Below are 25,962 nucleotides of genomic sequence, written 5' to 3' on the forward strand. Positions count from 1 at the left end.
CCCACCTTGCCCCTGGGTAGACAGCACCAGGGTGCAATACCAATAAGGTACTTCATTCTGTTTATCAAATGTGTTGTGGTAAACAAATTTAAATTGCTATAAATAGAGTCAGGGAAAGTTCACAGCAAATTATTTGTTGATGACTATTTTCAGTTGAAATTTTTTAATATAAAACTTTGCCTTGGCTTTTGAATGAATATGGCCACCAGATGCAAATGGGGACCTGGGAAAGAGGTTCTAAGCTAAAGAATATATTTCTCTTTATTGTCGGATAACTAAGAGCTTGCCTGACTACTGGATTGGTCAAAGGCAAGTGTGACTTTAGGATCTAACTTCTGAAGTCCGTGTGTGCTGTGTTAGGTCACAGATTGTTTGCAGCACTGTATGCCATGTGGTAACATTTGTTTACTAAAAATGGGTGTGAGAGGATGATATTAGCCACACAGAAGCGGCAGTTTCTCTAGACACATACATTCTACCTCAATAGTATGACAAGAAAAAAATTTGATTTTTTTTCCCAATATGGTCCTGTACAGAGCTAATTCCCAAATACCGTTTTCTCATTCTCTAAGAGAAGGGCCTCTCCTGTTATCTCAAGTTATATGGATAAGTTTAAATTTTAAGGCGACTATTAGTTCCCTTTCTAGAGAACACTCCAGTGGAAAGAAAACATTTTGAAAAACCAGTAATAAGTTATGGCTCTATTGACGTTGGCATTCAATGAAATGGCACATGTGCTATCATAGCGATTGAAAAAAATTATATTTACCACCTCCAAGCAGAATCATTTCTGAGTATTCTGTCAAGTTGATATGACCTCTTCAAAGAGAAGATGCTCTCTTTCAGAAAAAAAGCTTTGTCATTTTATCATCACCAAAAAGAATTATAATGTTTGAAAACGTACTTCTTTGTCTGATTTATTTACTAAATATACCAAGCCCAGTTTGCTCAAACAGTATATCTTTGAAACTATGAAAGCCTTCTTTCTTAACAGATACACTTAGAATACCCTGCTATATTCACAACTGCATCCAGGTATCACTTGAACTTTACGATTAAGTACATTATAGATTATTAAATTTTGGGGTACTGTGGGTCATACTGCAGTACAAAAATGCACATCATTATAGGTCCCTAATTTTGGACATGCATACTTGATAAATAAATGGCTTTTTAAAAATTGAAACATGCCATATTCTGTGTTCAATTTTTAAACATGCAATATCTATACTAACAGTCCTCTGGCTGGAAGAATGCAAGGCATGCACCGATGCCACCTTTCCTTCTGGGCATGCAATGTACCCGGCCTTGTGCAGACCTCCTTGGTGAATTACCGCAATGTGCATGCTACTTCAGATATGACCCCTGACTTCTGCACTAGCACAGAACTCATTCACAAATGTGCAACAGAAACTCCATCACCGGTGAGACGTCTAGGATTGAAAGAGCTCTGAACTCAAAACCTGAGAGCGTAAACACAAAGATCTCCATTCACCATGTCTCTAGTGGGAACAGGAAGGCTTTACAAATCTTTTCTTTTTAAGTAAAGTGTTCAAGTTTTTATTTTTATATTTTTATTTTTTGGCCACGCCGCCCAGCATGTGGGATCTAGGCTTCCTGACCAGGGATCGAACCCAGGTTCTCTGCAATGAAGTGCAGAGTCAGGCTCAGGTCCTTTATCACTGGACCACCAGGGATGTCCCACTTTACAAATCTTAAGTTCATCATTGGGATGAACTAAAAAGGAACGTGAATTATAGACCAAAAATGTTTTATAACAAATGTTCATACCAAAAATCTGTAATCAGTTGGTCATGTGGGTATACTGCAAACTTTTTTAAGTTAAAATGGTCACATTTGTTTCTGCGGCATTTTTTTTTTTTTTTTTGGCTAGTTTCTTTTTGAGCTAATTAAAGTGTCAACTAAGTTTTTAAAGTTACAATGTAAATATGGTGCTATAAAACTAGTGCTGGCTTCACACACCATTGTTAAAGAGAGTTGCATGTCCACACACAGAATGACCACAATTATCAACTTAGGAAAAATGAGACATTGCTATTTCCAGATATATTTCCTAGGCTTTCCGAACTACTGAATTCTGGTGGAAAATTCAGTTTTTAGTTTCACGGTACAGTTTTCACAGTCTGCTCGCATTATAAATACAAAACATCAAAACGAATTAAATGGCAAAGGCATTTTTTAAAAGGAAGTTGTTAAAGGAGAAATTAGCAAAAAAGGAAGAGAATGCATGTTCCAATAGCTTGATGGGTTCCTTTGTGTGTGTTACCTTATTTAGTCCTCACAACCTCACCATCTTCTCCAATTTGTAAATGGAGAACTGAGATTTGCAGAATTGAGCAGCCTACCCAAAATTATACATAATAGTTAACGAATGGCAGAATAGTTAACTATGTTACACATAGTTAACAAATAGTTAACAAATGAGGCATCCACTCTGATGCCTCAAACAGTATCTCAGGGCAACAGCAACAAAAAATAAATTTTTAAACACAATTCTTGTCTTTTCCAAAAGTCTGTACAGAAAACAGGCATTTAGAAATTTCCTGTGGCATGAGGTGAATACATTGTTGAAACTGATGACAATTCCCTTTTCTCAATTCTAAGATGCCATCCTTTATAAAACCATGTGTTGATTTTATTACAGTGTTTTAGAGTGAAAAAATAGCTCCATGTAAAATGTACACATGGATCTGAAGCAGATCTGAAATGTGAAAGGAATGGGTCTAAGAATCAGGGCAGCCAAGGACTGTTAGCCTCATTCTCCAATTTCTTGAGCATATTGATTGTTAACATACCCCTGGAATTGGCTTGTACAGCCTGCTCTACTGAGATCATAAATTGAGGTTTATGTGACTCAAGGGTAGGTTATTAGGGTAAGACAGTGGTACCTAATTTTTTGTTTTGTTTTGCTTTAAGTCAAATGTCAATTGGATAAAGTATGTTTGACTGTTAGGCTGACTCCCAAAGAAAAACAGAAAACACTTATATCCATTGAAGTGAATGAGAACAACTTCTGATGCAAGGATTTTTAATAAATTCTAAGAGTTAGATGTTTCAAACCAGAGTATTTCGAATAGTCACAGAAATTTGTGTCTGCCTTGTTTCACTCATTCAAGACGTGAACTAAAAGGCATAGGTTAATTGAAAATACTTCTACCATGAAAAGGATGTACAATAAAAGTTTAACAATTATTATCTCTGGGTGATATCCCTTGCTTATTTGTATTTCCAGAATGTACTACAATGAGTATGTGTTTCCTTCATAATAATGATCTCTGCTTGTCATTTTATAAAAAAGACTTATATTTTTCTATCCATCAGTTACAACTACTATGTCTTACAAATATTGTAGTTATGTGACATTAAAGAACAACTGAAAAATTCAGTGGAGAGGAAAAAGATCATTTTTATAGACCGAAACCAAAATCAATTGATGGAGCTAGTTTTATTGATCCTGCCTATATTGTGAGCTTCTTTTCAGTGTGAAAATTTGGCAAATGTAGAGCAGAATTTTTGAAATTGGAAGTATACTTGAAATTTCAGTAACTGTAGTCATCACGGCTACAAAACTGAGAATACAGATATGCAAGTCACCACATTTATATAACCGAGAAAACACATGCCCAAGTCACCACATCTACAGAACTGAGAATACAGATGTCCAAATCACCATGTCTACAGAACTGAGAATACAGATGTTCAAGTCATCACATCTACAGAACTGAGAATACAGATGTTTAAGTCATCACGTCTATAGAACTGAGAATACAGATGACCAAGTCACCACATACAGAACTGAGAATACAGATGTTCAAGTCATCACATCTACAGAACTGAGAACACAGATGTCCAAGTCACATCTACAGAACTGAGAATACAGATGCCTAAGTCATCACATAAAGAACTGAGAATACAGATGTCCAAGTCACCATGTCTACAGAACTGAGAATACAGATATTCAAGTCATCACATCTACAGAACTGAGAATACAGATGACCAAGTCATCATGTCTACAGAACTGAGAATATAGATGTCCATGTCACCACAAATACAGAACTGAGAATACAGATGTCCAAGTCACCATGTCTACAGAACTGAGAATACAGATATTCAAGTCATCACATCTACAGAACTGAGAATACAGATGACCAAGTCATCATGTCTACAGAACTGAGAATATAGATGTCCATGTCACCACATCTACAGAACTGAGAATACAGATGCCCAAGTCACCACATCTACAGAATTAAGAATACAGATGTCCAAGTCACCACATCTACATAAATGAGAATACAGATGCCCAAGTCATCATGTCTACAGAACTGAAAATACAGACATCCAAGTTGCCCCATCTACAGAACTGAGAATACAGATATCCAAGTCATCACATACAGAACTGAGAATACAGACATCCAAGTTGCCCCATCTACAGAACTGAGAATACAGATATCCAAGTCATCACATACAGAACTGAGTATACAGATGTCCAAGTTACCCCATCTACAGAACTGAGAATACAGATGTCCAAGTCACCACATCTACAGAACTGAGAATACAGATGCCCAAGTCATCACATACAGAACTGAGAATAGAGACATTCAAGTTACCCCATCTACAGAACTGAGAATACAGATGTCCACGTCACCACATCTACAGAACTGAGAATACAGATGCCCAAGTCATCACGTCTACAGAACTGAAAATACAGATGTCCAAGTCACCATGTCTACAGAACTGAAAATACAGATGTCCAATAACCTTTGGTTACATTATGTTACACAAACTCAACTAAGGGTTACTAAGTTTTGTGTTCTCTTAAAGAATTACAGGTGTTAGACTCATTCAGGTTGAGGAAAGAAAAGAATCTAATAATGTCCATGTTAAAAAAACAAGGCCTGTGATAATTACACTTACTTCTGAATTCCCTTGCATGGAAGACAGGCAAAGCAGTCTTCCTTGAGATTGTGAATACAACCATACAAATAGAAACTGTAGCTTCTGCAGGTACAAAGAGATTGCTACTCTAAGGAGAGCTGCCAGGACCACATATCTGAACTTTGCACCCATAACTTGGGAAATGGTCCTCGTGTTACTGGCTTAGACTTATACAGTAATTAGAAGAGTAAGACTTTGGCCTGTGACCATCCAGCTATTAAAATTAAAGACAACCCTGAGATTACATCCCAAACATTCTAGGCTGAAAATAATCACTTTAGGGTATTGCTTCAGTCTCAACCCAAACCGCGTTGCACTGTAATGCACTGAAGTGAGGAAGAAAAGCAACAGCATTGAAAGCCAGCAGAAGCCCACGGGGTTTCTGTCCATCAGACGTCCCATGATCATTTATGGATAAATGAAGTAGGCCTGCTTCAGAAACTCGTAGCAAACAATGGCTCCATGGGTAAAGCATTAGGCAAAGCGGCCTCATTACATCTACTTGGTGATGCTCAGCCAGGGAAATGTGTCATGAGTCAGTGCATCTTGGCAGGTACATTCTTGCAATGCTGGACGTCAGAAATGTACAGGGCAGCCAGAGGCGGCTTTCTGCTTAGTTACCTGTTGTTCTGAGAGCTGCAATAGCTCGTGGGGGGGTTTAGGAAAAGAGAGGTCTTGCCATTTTCCGGATACCTCATTTGGATTGCAAAATGAAAAAGACAGAGAGGCCCAATAAGAACAACACAGAGCATGTTGTCTGCAATGTAACACACACCACTGTGTTCCCAAAAGATTCATTTCCTAAAAGAGGCAAGTAAGACAGAATTACTTTGGAGATTTTAATGAGATTCCACGTCCCACCTTCATCTCTCACTCCTCCCTGAGCCGACTGGGCCACTTGGAAATTCACCTAACGCCATGTTTAACTAGAGAAGTGAGACATCCGAATTGCTGACAGACTCTGTTACTTTCCTCAATTAAACAGCTCACTCGCAGGCATTGTTAAAGAGCTGCCCTTTGGACGAAAGTGGAGAGAACCACACGCAAAGTCTATGTGTGACCTGCAGAACTTGCTAGTGACCCACTGCAGATATTTGGCTTGACTGCTCTCAAGAATCTGTGCTGTCAACGCTACTTACCAAGATAACTAGCAGCATCTGGTTAAGTGTTTGGAAACTCAGCTGTCAAATAGAAAACCTGTCGTTTAAAAATCTGTGATCAGAAAATGTTATTTCTTCTTCCTCCAACCAGGGCTCTTTTCCTTCCAGTTGCATGGTTTCACCCACCTTTATCAAACATGGGTAGCTAGGCCAGCAATTTATAAGAAATTAGTTATTTCAATACCAGGAGTCCTGCTGTTTACAATACCTGCAGGGACTATAACAGGTTATAAGGCTCTCTTGCAGAAATCTGATCTCATCAGGGAAAGAAGAAATTTGTCTAAGGCAATTTCTATTTTAGTCTCAATACCTTGAGAATAAACCCGTTAGGTAATTCAGCTGTTTTCTATCTTCTTTTTCATCTGAAGCATCCTGGTTTTCTGCTGTAACACTGAATAACACCCTGTTCGAGACACTCAAAATCCAACTGGAATGCAGAATTATTTTCAACCTGTGCACTAAAAAATTTCTTCAAGCTTAGCAATCCTTCAGCCATTTACTGAAGTTGTATCACACCTCAAAGAACTAGGAAAATAATAATTAAAACTGTTGACTCAAATGTCTGTGTTTAATGCTTTCTCAAATAGATAGTTATTGTGTCCAAGACAAAACAAATTCCTCTGACGGCATTAGGATTTGGATGACTCCATTTTAAATTACTGGATAAATTAGGGGTGAAGTCTGGAGGAAAGACTTAAGTGAAAATGAGCTAGATTCAGTGAAGACCATTTGGTGCTTTTTCTTAGCTTTCCCCAAGACTGATAATTTGAATGGGTATTTTCTGATTGCTCAGCTGCTGGAATTAGCCTACTGGCTCCCAATTCTGATGGCTGACATCACTTCCCTTTATATTATCTTTCTCCTTCATTAACTTAGGAGTTGGGGTCAAACTGCCTTTTATATACACTATACCATGAAATTTCATTCTTTCACTTTTCAAATTATTATCTCTGAATATGTAAACCTTAAATGCCTTAACTATGGTCTACTTTATACATTAGTAAGTATATTATCTTCTTTGACATAAATTCCAGGAATATAAATCCTCCTCAGAGAAAGCCCTGCCTCCCACGGGCCACTTTAATCCAGGGACTCAGAGGAAGGGCCATCCCGACTTCTCCAGTGGACAGAGAGGACAGAAGATCCTACTGGGAATTAGACAAGACACAGATAAGCTGTTCCTCGATTCAAGGGAACAAACTTGTTTAGTTGCTCAGTCCTGTCAGACTCTTTTGTGACCCCATGGACTGTAGCCCACCAGGCTCCTCTCTGTCCATGGGATTTCTCAGGCAAGAATACTGGAGTAGTTCACCATTTCCTTCTCCTGGGGATGTTCCTGACCCAGGGATTGAACCTGCGTCTCCTGCATTGCAGGCAGTTTCTTTACCACTGAGTCACCTGGGAATTCATACGTCAGAGAAAAATAACCATGTTGGAGGGAACCTGAAAGCTTCTCAGTTCCTCTCTCTCCAGCCCCCTAAGACTTGAGAGGGATGGGGGTATTACGAAATTCCAAGTTTTCATGCATGAGGAGGAGTTTTAGGAACTCACAGCAGAATGGAAATGAAGGTGGGGACTCTGGTTGGCATGGAAAAGCACTTCTAGAAAATGTACTCTTAAAAACGATCATTAACATACCAGACCCTAACAAGCTTCCAAAGTGCATAAGCAACTGCTTTTACTAAACTGTTGGATCCTTGCAGCGAACTATATAAATTGCACAGAACATGCAAGATACTATCACTTATAATTAAATTGAATACTAGGGCATGCATTTGTTCTCTTGGGAGGTTTTTTTTTTTCTTTTTTTTAATGGAAAGAGATATTATCTATGTATGCAGAGAGTGAAAGGGAATAGAAAAAGACAGAAATGGAGATTTGTGTCCCATTTTTCTCTTGTATTTCAAACACAGAGAAATCTGCTCAAATCTCTGAGCCGGCTCCATCATGTGGGACCTGAAATAATTCAACTGTAAGCAGCTGCCTAATTCTAGAGAGCTCTGACTAGTTAAATTTACAATGGCATGTAGCTGCTTTACATTTTTAAAAACTAATTTCTCCTTCAGTGTCAACTTTTTACAGGGATAACTAATATATATATATATATACACACACACACACATATATATATTTATCCAGTTGTGTCCAACTCTTCGTGACCCCATGGACTATAGCCTGCCAGGTTCCTCTGGCCATGGGACTCTCCAGGCAAGAATACTGGAATGGGTCACCATTCACTTTTTCAGGGAATCTTCCTGACCCAGGGACTGAACCCAAGTCTCCTGCATTGGCAGGCAGATTCTTTACCACTGAGCCACCTGGGATCTTGATGTAGGAAGAACGTATAAAAACTCAATTCTCCTGTCAACCTAGGTCAGCAAACTACAGCCTGTGGGCCAAATCCAGCCCAATGCAAATGTGTATAGTAAAGTTTTATTGGAATACAGCCACGACTCTCCACTGATGGGACTGTTTGTGGCTGCTCTCATGCTTCGATGGTGGAACTAGATACAGTGATCCTCTCCTTATCCGTGGTTTTGCTTTCCAAGGTTTTAGCGGCTCACAGGTCAACTGTGGTCTGAAAATATTAAGTGGAAAACTCCAGAAATAAACAATTCATGAGTTTTAAATTGTGTGCTGTCTGAGTAGCGTGGTAAAATCTTGGTCCTGCCTGGGACTTGGATCACCCTTTTGTCCAGCACACCCATGCTGTATATGTGAACTGCCTGTCAGTATAGGCGAAAACCTAGTATATACATGTATGTATGTTTAGGGTCTGGTACTACCCATCCACTAGGCATCCATCAGGATCGTGGCATGTGTCCCCCATGGATAAGGGGAACTGCTATATTGCAACAGATGTTTATTACCTGGCCTTTTAATTAAAAGGCCTTTGAATGTTTGGATTAAAATATAATGAACAAATATTAGCATCAACACAAATGTGGTTATATGGGAAATAACATCTCCAAAGACATTAGAAGTTTGGGAATTTCTGAAGCATGATCTTTTCTCAGAAATCTTGTAAATGATTAAATACAGTGTTAGCATAAGGTAAGAAGGGAGGATGTTGGATGTAGTTGATAGAGGTAACTGCCATGTTTTATTTTACTTTATTTTTCTGCCATGTTAGATTTTTAAATGCATCTTAAGACTATCTCTAGGACAAAAGTTGTCTAGTTAACCTAAATTCAAGTCTGATTATAGTGAATTCAATTTCTGGCTTGTAAAAAACAGTTTTCTGCCCGTTACATCCTTTATTATAACTTAAGATGTGTTTGAGCAAACTCCAGGAGACAGTAAAGGACAGGGAAGCCTGGCATGCTGCAGTTCATGGGCTCACAAAGAGTTGGACATGATTTAGTGACTGAACAATAACAGCAAAGACTTGTTATAGTCATGTCTGCATACTTACAAATCAGCATCAGATTCTAAAAATCTCACTGACACTCACATGGTCCACTGAACTACCGCTATCATTTCTTTAAAACACACATTTTCTTGGAACATCCACTCGGGACCGTAATATAGAATGTACAGGTTTCAGACACTTCACACCACCCTATCTTTCTTCAGCACTGTCATTAAAGTTGGAGGTCGGGTTCACTCCCTTTTGGATAATGAACGTACTGGGCCGGTTCAGGAAGCGCAGCTCTGGGTACTGACTTGGCTCTGGGTACTGACTTACCTCCTAGCACTAGGAAAGGAAGAGTTAGAAAATGAAACTATGTAACTCTAAATAGGAAACAGATGAGTTAAACGAAAAACATCAGTATCACCTAGCAAGCCTTCTTGCTTTGGAAATTTCCACACAGAAGTAGTTGAATTTCATGTAGATTGTTTTCATCACCAATTACCACTTGCTTAAGGATTTCCTTCTAGTGCAGCCTTGTTTAGATTTAAACGTGTCCCACCAGCCACCGTTTTCATACGGAAGGCTTCTCCCACCAAGTGCTAGCGTGGCTTCAGGGCCTTTCACCTGCTCATGCATCTTTGTATGTCTGTATGTGACTGTTCTCCTGTTGTATAAAGTAGCAGTGTTAGTAGTCAGGGTTAGTTTTTATCTTATTTCATTCGAAATGGATGTGAAACTTTACTGGCATACCTAGGCTGCAGCCCCATGCAAGCAAGCAAAAAGCAAAATATTGAAAATGGAAGGTAAAGATAAACTGGCTAGCAGGCAGCTACACTCACCCTTTTGTACAGCCTATGGTCCACCAGGGGGCTTTAGACAGTAAAACAACACCAAAGAGCTATTAGCATGTGAGGGTCACAACAGAAATCTTATAAATAGCTTTATTTCAACAACAACCAAAAAAAGACTATAAAGTAGTTCCTTTTTTTTTCTGGAAAGAAAGAAAAGGAGAGTGGTGGTGGGAGATGTGAAATGAGCAGGTAGGAAAGTCACCAATTTATTTTTCGGTCTAAAAATGTTGAGGTCACATGACTTGGTAAAATCCTTAAGAAATGGGACACTTGCTGACTCCTGATGCCTCTTCCTACCTACCTTTTCTGAGAGGGCATCATAGGTGATTTCCTGTTTTAATGCTTCTAAGGGACAATACAGATGATAGTCTCTCTTAAGATAATATTCAATAACCTGGATGGAACAGCAACGAAGTGACACTTATTCTAGGGGAAGTGAGTTCAAACTTCCAGGATAGATTTTCAGGATTTCTTCAAGTTCCTTCATTGACTATATAGGCATGGAAAGTGAATACTGACCATGCCTAGTAGACAAAGGTTACTCCAATTTACCTGCACATTTTTTCTAACATCTGGAATATCAAGGGGCAAGTGAAAAAGAAAAAAAAAAAAGAGCCAAGAGAGGTCATTGTTTAATCCCAAATACTGAACAGAAATTCAGACCCAGAATCTGATACTCTCTTCATAACAAATCTTCTTGTTAGCTTCATGAGGTTATTCCTGGTAAAAAAAAAATAAAGGCTGAAGAAAGACAAAATCCTCATGAAATGCTTCTCTACCAGTCTGAAAAAGGAGAACTCTTAACAACATGAGTGAAACCATTCCTTCACCCAGGCTCCTATATGAAGCAGACTTTTGGGCATTTATAAGTTCTTACCCTCTCAGTTCACCCAATGAAAACACAGTAGGTTGAGGCCAAAAAAAAAAGGAGAAAATAGGACTGTATTGAACAGCTTTGCTCACATTCACCAAGGAGGCATTGGTTGTTCAGTAGCTCAGTCGTGTCTTAGTCTTTGCGACCCCATATAGCCCACGAGGCTCCTCTGTCCAAGGGATTCTCCAGGCATGAATACTGGAGTGGGTAGCCATGTCCTCCTCCAGGGGATCTTCCCGACCCAGAAAGCGAACCCGCATCTCCTGCATTGGCAGGAGGATTGTTTACCCCTGAACCAACTGGAAGCCCAAGAGGCATTACGTATGGATATTTTCAAAGTTTGAGGATACAGAAGAACCAAGGAGAATTCAACTTGAGAACATATTTGTCTGATGTGGCTTAAGGAAGAGCAATGTTGAGGGGGTTTTTCTTGAAGATCAAATCTGCTGGGAGAGTGTTAACCACAGATTCAGTGGTGCTGGGGAGAATCCTCCTGGGCTTTTTGTTTTGCGGGAAGAAGAGGGAGAAGGGAGCAGACTGTGAACACGCATGGAAAAAGGCACAGGGAAGGCCCTGGTATTGTCACCAAAGGAGGGGCAACTCCTTGATTTGGCTGCAAGTCCTCTAAGGCAGGTGTGACTAAATCATAAGGAAGAGACTGATTTTGGTAAGGCCTGGAGAATTCCTTTTGTTATGTCCTGGTCCTGCCCCATATTTTGATATGCATTCTCTAACAAGACTTGCTATTTCAGAGCATTGATACAGGATGTCTCATCACTTAGCTAATCATGGGGAGAACCCCCATCACCGCAGGTGGAGAGCAAATGCACTGCAGAGGAATATGGTAAAAGTGCCTCAGCTGCCCTGGCAGCAACCCTGGCTAGAGAGCACTGTATATATCCTAAAGAATGTTCCTTTTAATTATTACCGTGCATGTGTAGCTCTGTCCACTTTCCCTTCCGTGTTCATATGAACAAATTATTTTGTTAATTTAAGTAAAAGTGCACACAAGTAGCCCATTAACCCCTAGTAAGTTTCAGAGTTAAAATATTGCCAAAGTTAGCAAGCAGACAATTTGAGGAGGAAAAACACTAAAGTGAAACCTCTGAGGAGTCACACTACACCCAGAAAGCTTGGGCTCTGGGTACAATTAAATGGGAAGAAATCAGACATTAAAGAGCTTGCTTTCAAGTTTGGGTCTGTGAACTGCATGGCTCCTGATGGACGGAAAAACAACAAAACCACGTGGAGAGTCGTCTGAACACAGCTCAGACGGCCAGTGTCACAGAAGTGAGGACAGAACATTAACCCATGTAAAGAAAACAAACACGCGGTTCACCGGCCCCTGAAATCTGAGTCAAGGACCCAGTCTTCACCAAGGCATCTCAAGCTCGGGAAAACAGAGCGAAAGGTTTAGCTCTCAAGGTGCCTGTCCTTTCTTGCACAGTTTCCTTCCAACCACCTCTCCTGTTTCCCGGCACAGAATACTGGGAATTGATCGGTTGATGGAGGGTGTTAGGCCTGACACCACCAGCAGAGGGCACAAGTTATCCAGTGGAAACTACATCAGAAAACTTGGTACTAGTGATTTCCCATCTTTCCTTCAGAAGAGAACCTCTTTCGTCTTTTCTGTTTGGACACCCATTAGCACAGTAAGGGTTTAGAGTGAAGAGCACACTGCTGAAGAAAAATCTGGAATGAAAAGCTAGTCAGCTAAGTTCTCCTCGAACCAAAACAGAAAAACACTGGCACGATCCCTGTGATTCAATACACACACAGCATCGTCTGGAACAGAGAGCAGGGTCCTCACGACTCTGTCCCTAGATAAAGAGCTCTGTTATCCTGGTGTCGTTTTAGCCTGATTATTTGTGGGGCGAGGGGTTGGTTAGCTTCACCTAGGAGTTTATGAGTGGTTAAGGCAATGTGGGTGGTTTCATTCTTCTAGATGAAGAACATGTCAAAATGAGAGTGAATGTACCTGTGGCGACAACGGCGTAGAAACCTCATTATTTTTCGAGCAGCCTGGTCCTGCTTTTTGGTTAGCAAACTGCTCCTGAAAAAGCCAGAATATGAATTACTGTCACGAGAACGGTGCTGTGAAGTTTTGTGTGTGAAAGCTAAAAGCAAGTCAGTGGTGCGAGAGAATTTTTAACCCAACAGTTCATGTAGCAAATCCAACAGCACAAGCCTGTCTCACTGATTTGAGTCTGGGCATCACTGGGAGAGATGGAAGGAGGGGAGTGCAAATGCTTTCACCACTCAAAGGGAGACAACGGAAGGACTGAAAATAAGATATCCTGTTACTACTCCTCAAGTCTTTATAAGCTCGATTTGTTGAAAATGGAATTAGACAGACACTCATTTGCCTGTGTTTGGGCTTTCTCAGTTAAGACATTCATTCTCTCTTTGGGCTATTATTTTAAAACTTTTTTTTTTTGATGTGGACCATTTTTAAATTCTTTATTGAACTTGTTCAATAAAGAACCGAAGAGCTGACTCATTGGAAAAGACGCTGGTGCTCGGAAAGATTGAAGGCAAAAGGAGAAGGGGGCAGCAGAGGATGAGATAGATAGCATCACCAACTCAATGGGCATGAACCTGAGCAAACTCTGAGAGATAGTGAAAGACAGAGCAGCCGGGTGGGCTGCAGCCCATGGAGTCGCAAAGAGTAGGACACAACTTAGCGACTGAACAACAACAAACTGAACTGGTCACCCCGACTGCTTCTACTTTATGGGTTTGTTTTTTGGCTGCAAGGCATGTGGGATCTTAGCTCCCTCACCAGGGAATCGAACCCGCACCCCCTGCATTGGAAGGTGAAGTTTTAACTACTGGACCACCAGGAAATTCCTGGGCTATGGTTATCTAAACTTTTGTCACTGTATTTTCTAGTGCTAAAACTCTTTATGACTCTCTACAAAATGGAATAGCTCAGCTCTACCTACTTTTCCAAGGTCTTGGGTCTTGTGTGCACCCGCGCACTGTGTGCTAAGTCCTGTCCAACTCTATGCGACCCCTGGACTGCAGCCCACCAGGCTCCTCTGTCCATGGGATTCTCCAGGCAGGAATACTAGACAGGGTTGTCATTTCCTCCTCCAGGAGATCTTTCTGACCCAGGGATCGAACCCACATCTCTTTTGTCTACTGCACTGGCAGGCAGGTTCTTTACTACTGCGCCACCTGGGCGGCCCCAGTTGACTATATTAGGGTGCCACCTTTCTGAGTAGGAACTGTGGTCCTTGCAGGTTCTGATACAAATTAAAACCTGGTGGGGCATCAGAATTATTAGGTGGGGAGTGGAGAGAGACAGAAGGAGCTAAATGGACCAAACTGGGCAAAGGGCACAGGTGTAACTACGGTAACACAGCCTCTAGACTGCTCTGGGAGGAAATCACTGAAGGATGCTTTGCTCCCTGTACAGACAGACCCGCACATCTGCAAGGGGCTGCTCTTTTGCCCGAGTCGGGCTTCTCCTGGCTGCCTCCGGATCTCCACCCACCTGAGCTTCTGCTGTACGATGACTGCTGTCCGGCGCGCCTGCCGTCTCTTGCCACACTTCTTATAACTCCGGTAGAACTTCTGGATCAGCACAGCGGCACGCCGGCTCTGCTGGAATTTTTTTTGTTCATAGTAACTCCGGAATTTGCTCTGGATCAGGATGGCAGCCTGGGTCATCTTTTTGTAAAGTGCATACTGTGGGGGCACAAGAAGCAGAGCAGTAACAAGGGGAGCCACACAGGTGGGCTGTCCTCCGAGCCGCCCGGGTGAGGATGGCAAAAAGGAAAACTACTCTTCTCTTTCTTTTTGTGTTCTGTTCTGGTTTTCATCACAAAACAGGCAAATGAGGCTTCTTTCCACCTACCTTTCCAAAAGGCAAAATGTTACTTTAAAAGTCGCCTTCAGACAATGCACTGCTTTAAATGTGTTTTCCCCCACCTCAAATAGCAAAACTGCTTACCCTTCTTGCAAAAAAGTTTTAACAGCAGTAAATTGAGACACTTGAGTTGAAAAAACATATTTAGGAATTGAAATTTAATGATTTTGTTTGTTTGTTTTTTGCTTTGGCCAAACTGCTTGGCAGGTGGGATCTTAGTTCCCAACCAGGGATTGAACCCGTGCCCCCTGCATTAGCAGTGTGGAGTCTTAATCTCTGGACCACCAGGGAAGTTCCAGAAAGTAAAACTTTACATGTTGAAGATGAATATTTCCTATCCGATATGGAAACACTTTTAATCAATCCTTTTTGGATGCTTCCCAACTCCTGCCAAACACAAATCCACTTAGCAGGCATCTGACTTCTAACTAGCAGTTCCACACGACATATTTCTGAGTTACAAGGTCCCAAATACAAGGCTTATCATGAAACGCTGACACCTTTAAGCCACTTTAACCTGCAAAAGATTAATGCTCATCAGACCAACACAGGGGTGAAGCATGAAACCTGGAAGGTGGCCCCAGAGCCGGGGACCACTTAGGAGCCAGTCCCTGTGCCCTCTGGCCAGCCTGCCACAGAGATGGAAAGTGAGGCACGAAGGCATGCTCAGGGAGAATGAGTCCTCTTCCCTGCCAGGCACGAAAAACGCAGAGCTCTGCAGATGTTAGCAAAGGCTCTGTCCAGATTGCTAACCACTTTAGACTATGACTCCAGGGACCAGAAGTCACAAGCGAAGGCTCTGCTCACAAGAAGCCAACTTACCATGAGAGGGACAAGTGCTCCTCAGAACACCCCTGTGCCTAAGCTGCATGCCTCTCTCTGCATGTAGGAGGTAGAGTGAGGGGCAAAAACTGACTTCTCAAAAGGTTCCAGACACAGGGCCCTGCTGCAAGAACCTTCTTGAGTCTTATCTGATCCACTTGACATTTTCATCTGGCCCAAAGTCTTTCAAGACAAGGGCACTGCATCCCACAGTGTCTCCATGACCTTGGCCTGCGTGCTCTGCATGGTCAGAACCTTGCAGACACAGCGCAGCACAATGGGAAACAGGTAAACTTCCTCGGTGGTTCACTGGGTTCACAGTAATTATCTTGGATGGATTGCTTAGATGGACACTGGCCAAGAAAATGTCCAAAGACTGCTTGCTGAAACCCACTCCAACAGCATAACCACGTGGTCCCCAGAGGATAGATGTGCTGTGGTGAGGTGGCTGGGTGAGGGGGGGATATGCCTACTGAATGACCGTGCCATCCTAATGGCCCCTTCTTGTAGCTGGTGATGGGTGTGAGGTTTGTGACTCTGGTGGAATGGTTTGTGAGAGGACTAGGGTGTGTCATTACCTTCAAGGCTATCCATGTCAGCTTGGGGGAGAAACAGAAAATATAAGATTAATGTTAGATTGCTGAATAGAAGGAAATGAAAAACCAGAATCAGAACCAATGAAATGCCCAACCAAAGAAAGAAAGAAAAAAAGGCAATCTGACTATATTCATACCTTTCATCTTCCAAAATACTTGTCTTATATTTGCCAGTATTTTAAAAAATGCCTTCCATCTTTCTGGTTGTAGCCAACATTTCTTTGGGTGGGGATTAAAAAAAACACAACTAACAAACTCACATTTTGGAATAAACTCCTGCTGTAATCAAAGACTTGAAACTCTGATCCTGAGTATCGCTCTTGCTAAAAAGAAGTCCTCTCGCCAAACAAAAGCCAGGATGGTTCCCAACAGGGACTGTGGTGTCAGCGTTTACACAATAAACCTTCATTTTCTGGGATCATGAACTCAACTGGCTATAAGCTGAAGACACTCCCCCCTTTCCCTTCACAATTAAGGCTTAATCCTAGAGAAATCTGAGAAAGTGGCAATCCACATGAGGCATCAAGCAAATCTTAGAAATAATAGACAACAGAATCCTGATATTCTGTGTGGCTGGTATCTATCTCAGCATTTATTATTCCTTAAACAAAAGTGTAAGACCTACCAAAAGCACAACCTAAAAAATGGTTCTACTAATAGGACTGAACTTTACTGTATGAACCAGTCAAAATGCAATTCAGCACTTTTTTAATATCACTACCTAGGTGGTTAGAAAGGTCTAATGTTTACTTAATCTCTCTGAGTCTCAGCTTCTTCACCTGCCAAATGGAAATAAAATTGTTTACCTCAGATATTTTTGTAAGGAGAAAATGAAATGATGAGTCTGAAAGATCTAAGGCATATTAGGCGTTCTCTGAACAATTCCCTTCCTGTCTGATGGGAGCTCTGTAACCCTGCAGGTCATTTCACAAGCAGTAATACTGAACGAAAGAGTAATTCAGGTGCTCCTCTTACAACGCTTAACTAAGGAATGCTCAGTGTAAGACACTCTGGGCTTCTTCCCATTTTCAAAGATTTTTTTACAATTCTTCATTTTACACTGGGTAAGAAGAAGCCAAAAAGGAAAAGTGGCTGAAGGTTATGTGATGTGTATGATTCAAGGTCAACGATAACAACCAGCATTTACCTTCTCCCATCACCATACCAAACCTCCTCAAGCTCTTTAATTACTAATGACTCACATAGAGTCTCACTTCAGACCCAAATAGCCTCCTCTGTATCAGACCAACATTGCAGGAAGTGATACCACTAAGAGGTCGTCTGAACAAAAATTATTTTGTGGCAGTAGTTGCAGACAATTTTTTGTTTGTTTTTCCCTCTTTTGGAACATTTTCCTCCGGTCTTTAACCAAGGTGACTCGAAGCCAGTCTTTGGGTCAGGCATCGGATGCCGTGCTCTCTGCCAAACATCACACAGGACTCTCCATGCCTGATAGGATGCTGTGTGGGTAGGACGCATTCACAAGCTGTCTCACCTGTTTATATTTTCTGTAACAACGCTGAATGACAGCTGCCGCCACTTCCTGCTGCTCCCGTAAGGGTCGGCCCTTCAGGGGAAAGCAACGCAAGAAAAGAAAAAAATGATACAGTATAAGAAATGCAGCTTTCCCAAGACCTCAATGGAATGACCACTCATTTCATTGACTTTCTCAGAACTGAGACCTGAGGTTTACCAAAATATGACAAGTTAATGTCAGGATAAATTAAGAAAAATGAATTTACAGAATACCTCTCTGACTATTCTGGCTTCTAAACAGAACTATCATATTTGGATGTTAGGAGGACTAAACAACAGTCGAAGGATTTAAAGAACTAGGTATTGTGCTATTTGTCTTTATAAGTTGTTGCTCTGCCTGTCCTTCCTAAGATAACACTAAGTCCTCTACTTCTGGGTCAAAGATTGATGGCTTATAACACCTCTCTCTTGTTGTTGCTTAGTTGCTAAGACATGTTTGACTTTGCAGCATGATGGACTACAGCATGCTAGGCTTCCCTGTCCTTCACTATCTCTCAGATTTTGCTCAGACTCATGTCCAGGGAGGTCAAAGACTCCTCTGAGAAATTGTGGAAGGCTCTGGACATTGCCCACCAAAAACACACAAGACACTTCACCATAAAATTTTAGGAGTTCATGGGCAGCCAACAATCAGTCTCCAGGCCTCCAGCCAGAAACCCTCGCTCCAGGTCATACATTCCTTGTGGCAGCGATGTCAACTTTGTATTAACTAAATAATGGATATCTATTATTACTCTGACAGTAAGTTCAGATGGTAATAACCATCGCATTACTTGTTAGTTTTATTCCACTAAAGTTTCTGACAACTCTTAATAATCTCATGTGACCTAATTATAGAATCTTTATTTCAAATTATAAACTCAGAAAAAAAAAAAGAAATGGCATATATTTCAGTTTGAATGAATCTGACTTTTCCCTGATCACAAGAGGACTCTGTTGTCTGTTTTTTTGGGTTTTTTTAAGAAGTTCTTTATTTTTGGCTGCAAAGCATGTGAGATCTTAGTTCCCTGACCAGGGATTTGAACCCTCGCCCCCCTGCAGTGGTAGGATAGAGTCTTAACCACTGGATCACCAGGGAAGTCCCTAGGACTCTTGTTGTCTTTTACCTTGTATTTCCGGAAAGCTGTCTGGACAAGCCTGGCCGCTTCATAGAGTTCTCTCTGTTCGTGATCAGACAGGGTCAGCTGAGCAAATTCATTCTCCACCTTCTCACTGGTGGATGCACTCAGAAACTCAGACCAATCTGCTGCAGAGGGAAGGCTGGGCTTCTCAAAAGTTATTTCACTGACTGGTGAGCCTACAGGGCTCAGGCTGGTATTAGAAGAAGGGGTGAGAGGCTCATTATATGCACTTCTGAAACAAAAGAAGACATGAGGGAGAGGTTGGTGATTGGTCTGCAGGATTTATCACACACTGGTCAAAGAGACAAGATGGTACCCACTGTGGACCATAAAGGATACACCTCTACTCAGTCCAGAAAGATGCTAAGGAGACTCCGGGTGTCCTTCAATTAGTAACTTCATGCTGAGCACCTGTTATGAGTTCAGTACTGGGCTAAGTACTAAACCCAGTAAGTCCACTATCTAACTGTGAAGCTTCGGTTGAACTGGGGAGAACATGCTATGACACGTTACACTCTGCTGTGGCAAGAAAAATCACAGCAGAGGTGAGGAAGAGAGAGGTCCTTGAAAGAGGCAATGGAATCCATCCTAATGCTTCCTTCCTTCCTCGATAAGGGCATCCACTACCCAGATCTCCTCAGATCCAGTGGGTCTCCTGCGTCTCCAGGTAAATCCAGGAACTTGCCCTGGGGAGAGGTCCATGGACTTTACTGACCTGATTTGGGCAGCATTTGGCAGATGGTCTACGTCAGCCAGGTAACCGGCCAGCCAGCTCATGGTACTGCTAATGGTGGCCGCGTCTGTCCTTTCCAACGCTGGGGACTCCATGGGCACAAAGTTCTCCTGCTTGATCCGCTCAGGTGTGGCTTCAATGATGTGTTCTGCCAAGGTCATCATGTTCACCTGGAACCCAGAGGTCACAGAGCACTCAGGTTAGGATGGGGCCCTAGAAGCCAGCCAGGCCTACCTCCCACCCCCTACCTGGGAAAGAGAAATGAAGGAGGGTGAGCTTACATGTCAGTCCAGTGCCCTCTGAAATTACCTAAAGGCTTCACATGATTCACTCACATATGCTGAGATCCCAGATCTGAGGATCTCCAAAAATCACCTCAGTCCAAAACCTTAAGTCTTTGAGAATATCTGAGAATATCTGGCTTTCTTTCCTCCTTTCTTCTCTCAGTTAGGATCAACTGATTAAGGATACTAAGGCCTGGGCTGTTCTAGAGGACGTGGTCATGTAATTATAGTTATATGGCTGGTTACCTGACCACTTGTTGTTTAGCTGCTGAATCGTGTCTGACTCTTTGTGACTCCCATGGACTGCAGCCCTCCAGGCTTCTCTGTCCATGGGATTTCCCAGGCAAGAATACTGGAGTGTGTTCCCACCTGACCACTATGCTCACCCCCGCCACCACTTTGTCCTGCCCAGGGAACCCTAGTTTTGTAGAGAGCAGCTAAGAGCCAAAGCCCAGGGGACAGCTGGTGACTAAGATAAGCCACCCGTCCTGATCCTCTTCTGTTTTCCACCTTCCTGCACCAAGGCGGGGATCTGTGACCAGCCTCTGGACAGGGAGACTATATACAAGTCTGCTGGGAGATATGTAGGCAGAGCTTATGCTTTTCCCAGTGAAAGGTGCCTGATGCATTTGGCCCTGCCCCTCTTCTCCTGCTCTGACCTCAGCTGAGCTCAAGAAGTCACATTATGATCATAATGCAACAGGAGTGAAGAGAAAAGCCAAAAAGAACAGAAAAAAAAAAAAAAAAATCCAGGTCCCTGATGGCATTACTGAGTCACCAAACCTCTGGACTTGTACAAGAAAAAGAAATCACATTCTCATTAAGCCACTGGAGTCAGGCTGCTGACACAAACATCCCAAAATAAATTCCTAACAGATATATTTAGGAATCCTCACAATGAGTCTAGAGTAGATCTATTCGATTAGAATCAGAGATATGAGCTTGGTTTTAAAAGTTTTCTTGCACATCTCTTGAAAATGGAAGTTGAAATACAGCAGTTTTTAAGTGAACTGAAAATGTTCAGAAAGGATCTATACAAAAACGAGTAAATGCTTATCTTACAACATGCATGAACGTCACAAATATTATGCTGACTGAAAGAAGCCAGACACAGAATGTAACGGTTTATGATTCTATTTATATAACATTTCAAGAAGCAAAATTCTAGGGGAGGGAAATCAGATCCATAGGGCTGGAATGGGGTCAGAGGTTGACCGCAAAGGGGCACAGGGAACTTCTGTGGGGGGAAGGAAGTGTTCTAAATGGGACTTTTTTTTTTTTCATTTATTTTTATTAGTTGGAGGCTAATTACTTTACAATATTATAGTGGTTTTTGTCATACATTGACATGAATCGGCCATGGATTTACATGTATTCCCCATCCCGATCCCCCCTCCCACCTCTCTCTCCACCCGGTCCCTCTGGGTCTTCCCAGTGCACCAGGCCTGAGCACTTGTCTCATGCATCCAACCTGGGCTGGTGATCTGTTTCACCCTAGATAATATACATGTTTCGATGCTGTTCTCTCGAAACATCCCACCCTCGCCTTCTCCCACAGACTTTTGTGATGACTGTGAATTTTGTACAAACTCACAAACATTCATTATGTTGAACACTTAAAATAAATGAATTTATGGTGTGTAAGTTATACCCCAATAAAACTGTTAAAAAATATTTATCTTGGGTAATTTTCAATATTGTCAACAAAGAATTGTAACAGGAATACAAATGAAAACATTTAGGGAAGAAATATCACAGCTTTTCTTCTCCTATATTGACCGTCTTGATTGGTGACTCAAACAGGAGGAAGTAAGTCCTACCTTGATTCTTTTCCCATGAAAATATTAAAAAGTGGAATTTCTGGAGACTAAAGGTTATAACTATCTGTAATCACTCCTCTTCCAAATCCTCTATTTCATAAAACTGCGTTAGTATAAGAACACCTTAACATTGTAAGTGCAATACTCTGAGATACCAAGTAGATGATTTCTTAGTGTGACACCTACAAAAGGCAATGAAATTTAAATGACTTTAGGGCTTTTTATTCAAATGACATTGGAATTTTATTAAAATTCTCTTTGGATTCTAATATATGAGCAGTTTTCACAAATGTGCTTGGATATCTCAGAACAATGATATGTATATTTCCCATGTGTATTCAAACATTTACATAATTATACAATCATATGTTAAGTATATATACTAAATCAAACTTTCTAATTGTATTGTCAATTTTTTTCATTTTCTCTTCACATGTACCTCAGCTGACAACTTTTGAGATAGTTGCGTTAGTGTCATACTATGATTGTGGTTCTGGTACCACATTTCTTTGTATTTATTTGCTTTAATATTTAGAAACTACGTTGTTAGGTGCACAATGGTTCATTATGGTCATATCTTTTTGATAAATTGTATATATGTAATATTTGCCTTAATTATACTTTTTGTCTTTTTTCTTTTTATACTCTTCTGTCTGCTACATCTTCACCTGTCACTTCATTTTCATCCTTTCTGCTTCATTTTAATTCTGTCTTTTACAAATAGTATATAATACACTTTGCTTCCTTTTCTTTTTATCCAGTCTGAGAATCTTTTAAGAGAATTAACAGTTTCCAGAGTGGGAATGACTGATGTTTGAAAATATTCCTATAATATTATGTTTCAGAGTATTATTTTTGTTGTTGCTTTTTTCCCTTATTACCAATTTATGAATTTTTCCCAAGTGAGCCAAATTTTCTTTCCCCCCCCTTTAAGTGACTTAGAAACCCTGAGCCTGTTTTGACACTATCTACTAACTTGACATTTCTAATAAGCATATTTCAGTTCCTGGTTTTCAGGCCCAGTTCAGAATGTTTGATTCATGAGTGGCCCAAGTGAAGAAGACAGTCCACTCGTCTTATACATAAGCCCAGACTTTGAATCAGTCACTGGTGAGAAAATAACAAGACCTCTAGGAAACTGGCAGTAAAGGTCAAGGAAGTGCGGGTGGACGGCCCAGCCCCTGCAAGCTTATCTCCTCCGCGCTCACCTGTATGTCATCCACGGGCTGCGGGCACTCCTCACCCTCTGTGCCATCACGGTAGGACCCCAGCTCGGCGTTCACCGCCTCTCTGTTAGCCATCATCAAGACGCTCATGGGTTCCCGTGGACGCACCTGTGAAGGTGCTGCATCCTTGCCTACACTGGTCCCCTTCGGATTTCCAGTCACCTGTACTGTAGACACACCAATGTAAAGATCTTTGGGGTTCCATTTTACTACCGGCTGGGCTGCAGAGGCGTGGAGGAATCCTGCAGTCTCTGGAGTGGGAGGGGAGGCCTCCCGGCTGTAGTCCCTCAATCCTTCACTGGGGCTGATTGTCTCGGGGGCAGGCTGCTTAGAACTAGGGCTTTGCTTCCTGATATTTGGCTGTTCCAGACTCAGTGCAGTGGACAGCAGCTTCTCCTGCCTTGCCTGGAAGTACTCGGGGTTCAATTTATGCTTTTTGGGAGCTGGATAATCTTTGTGGCTCTCACTGCTGTAGTAATTAGAGGGTTCAGACCGAGGTCTTCTCAGCTCTGAAAAGTACAGTAGAAAGGACAGTCAGGACAGATGGTACAGTGAGGAATGCTAAAGAATTAACACGTTCTCTATGCCTGAGAGACACAGAGTGCAAAGCCAGAACTCAAGACGCATCCCTAACGTTTACTTATTCCCCAGCAGTATATACTGTATTCAAATAATCCTCCTCCAAAATTTGTAGTTCTTTCTCACATTAACATAGTTTTTTTTTTTTTCCCCCACAGTTTTAGGGGTGGGATGGGTGAACAGGGTTGGGGGAAGCACTAGGCATTCTAACAGCTAAAAGGAAAACTAGAAACACTAAAAAGAAAACCCCAAACCCTTAAATGTATGTGAACATCCTACAGACTTTTCTGAGCGTAGTGGCATGACAACAAAAGGGGAATCCGCCAAGTGCTGAGATGTCACCATTTAGGACTCTTACCTGGGTTGGTACTTGCGATGACAGTGACCCCTTTGGGTATTTCTGGGGAGTTGATGGCTTCGCTGTGCCACTGGCTCACCCAGCTCTCCGTGCTGGGCTCGTCGCCTGAAGGACAGTGAACTCTAGGGTTCTGTCCCAGCTGAGCCTGCTCATCCCTCTGCAGGTGCTCCAGACACTCTGCTAACTTCACGTGACCCCGCGACCTGGCAATTCCCAAAGGCAGCCTTCCTAGAGAGTCTGGAATAGAGATGGCCCGACGGTCCCACTTGTACAGCACGACAGCTGCTTCCAAGTGCCCGAGAGCACACGCCCACATCTAAAAAAACAGAGACAGAATGCGCTTCCTCAATATGAGTTAAAAAAAAAAAATCCTATTTGACTTCTGCCACTGCTGCCAATTGACAAATTGGTCCTTGGCAGCAATCTCAACGGTACCATAAAACATTTCCGTTACAAAGTGGCTCCAATATATGTCATGTATTAACAAGGGCGAACACAAAGGGAGCCAGGCATATCCCTATGCCAGCCCAGAAGAACAGTTTGGGGAAAAATGAACCCATTTCTTACCAGAGGAGTACAGGAGAAGTGGTCCACATTCAAGGGGTCGACCTCCAGTTCCAAGTCAATGCTGTCTGCATGCTTTGTGCTGGAACAGAGAGCATCACAAGTTACTGCACACAGAATCAAAGTTAAAAAATACCACAACATTATAAAACCCAGAGATGAAACCAAAGCGGACAGCCAACATTCCTGATGGGAAGAAACAAAGTTCCGGGTTTCCTGGTGGTTTGGATGCTCTGTTCTGCCAGGAGCCAGGAGGAAATGAAAAGTCCAAAGTTTACTTTAGCATCTCGCTCGGTACTTCTTGGGCAGAAGTTCACAGAACTTTGTGGAACTGTCCTCAGAGAGACTCCTTTGCTGTGAGGATCCCATCCTCCCTGAATGGCCAGATTTCCGTCCACTAGTGGACACACTAAGAGAAGTGCCTTCTGATGGGTGAGGAGGACACCGGCCTTACCGCCACTTGATGAGGGTCTGGATGAGGGTGGCATAACCCTGGGCAGCGGCCAGGTGGAGGAGGGTCATCCCACGGAAAGTCTTTGAGTGGATCAGATGCTTGGACTTTGCCCAGCAGGCTCGGCTCATCATCTTCTCACACACGACAACCACGCGGCTCTCGAAGCAGCTGCCCAGCGTCCCAGGGCCGGACGCGCACTGCAATGAGACAGGACGTGTTCCGATGACCGGAGGCCCGAAGGCCCACCACCACGTCAGCCTTCAGATGCCAGAGGGGAGAGAGACTCTTTGTGATTAGCAACTGAAAACAGGAAGCACAGAACTGAAGATAAGGAGACATCATGAAAGGGAGACAGAACATGCTGAGCCCAGCTTAGCGGCACCCACAGTCGGGCACACAGGAATCTTCCACAACTCTACGGGCATCAGAGTCTGTCTACTGCAGCTGACAGTGTGATTGTGAACTCCGTGCTGATCCAGTTCAGGGAAAGCATATACTATGAAACAACAAACAAAAATGTGGCCTAGCCTCCCGGGTGATGTAATTAAACACTGCAGACAAGAAACCGGCAGAGGAAAGAGAAGCAGGTAACTCTCTTAATGCTTCTAGGGAAGTGGGGTTAACGGGGTGCTGCCTGGACCGCTGACTCCCCAGCTCCTTCTGGAGAAGAACTGTCACTTTGGGATTTTTCTCCCTAAAGAAGAACTTTAAAATATCCAATGATATATTTGCAACTGCATGGATGGACCTTAGAGGCATTCAGTGAAATAAGTCAGAGAGAAAGACAGGTATATAATGT

The 25,962-nt window shown here is 42.2% G+C and overlaps 1 protein-coding gene across 2 annotated transcripts in view; it reads right to left on the reverse strand.

Moving 5' to 3' along the window:
• CAMTA1 (calmodulin binding transcription activator 1) overlaps positions 1 to 25,962 on the reverse strand; it is a 943,590-nt gene that overhangs the window by 3,888 nt on the left and 913,740 nt on the right. The window contains exons 13-22 of one of the 2 annotated variants that reach the window (XM_065935842.1): positions 25,164 to 25,360; positions 24,713 to 24,791; positions 24,146 to 24,461; positions 23,191 to 23,375; positions 19,861 to 20,048; positions 19,131 to 19,377; positions 17,984 to 18,055; positions 16,471 to 16,491; positions 14,696 to 14,889; positions 13,175 to 13,249 (exon numbers count right to left, since the gene is read on the reverse strand). In XM_065935842.1, coding sequence (XP_065791914.1) covers positions 13,175 to 13,249; positions 14,696 to 14,889; positions 16,471 to 16,491; positions 17,984 to 18,055; positions 19,131 to 19,377; positions 19,861 to 20,048; positions 23,191 to 23,375; positions 24,146 to 24,461; positions 24,713 to 24,791; positions 25,164 to 25,360 — 1,574 coding nt within the window. Of the gene's footprint in view, positions 1 to 13,174; positions 13,250 to 14,695; positions 14,890 to 16,470; positions 16,492 to 17,983; positions 18,056 to 19,130; positions 19,378 to 19,860; positions 20,049 to 23,190; positions 23,718 to 24,145; positions 24,462 to 24,712; positions 24,792 to 25,163; positions 25,361 to 25,962 lie in introns of both variants that reach the window. The other variant, XM_065935843.1, reaches the window with a different exon arrangement.

Source organism: Muntiacus reevesi, chromosome 5 (assembly GCF_963930625.1).
Source record: "Muntiacus reevesi chromosome 5, mMunRee1.1, whole genome shotgun sequence".
Classification (NCBI taxonomy): domain Eukaryota; kingdom Metazoa; phylum Chordata; class Mammalia; order Artiodactyla; family Cervidae; genus Muntiacus; species Muntiacus reevesi.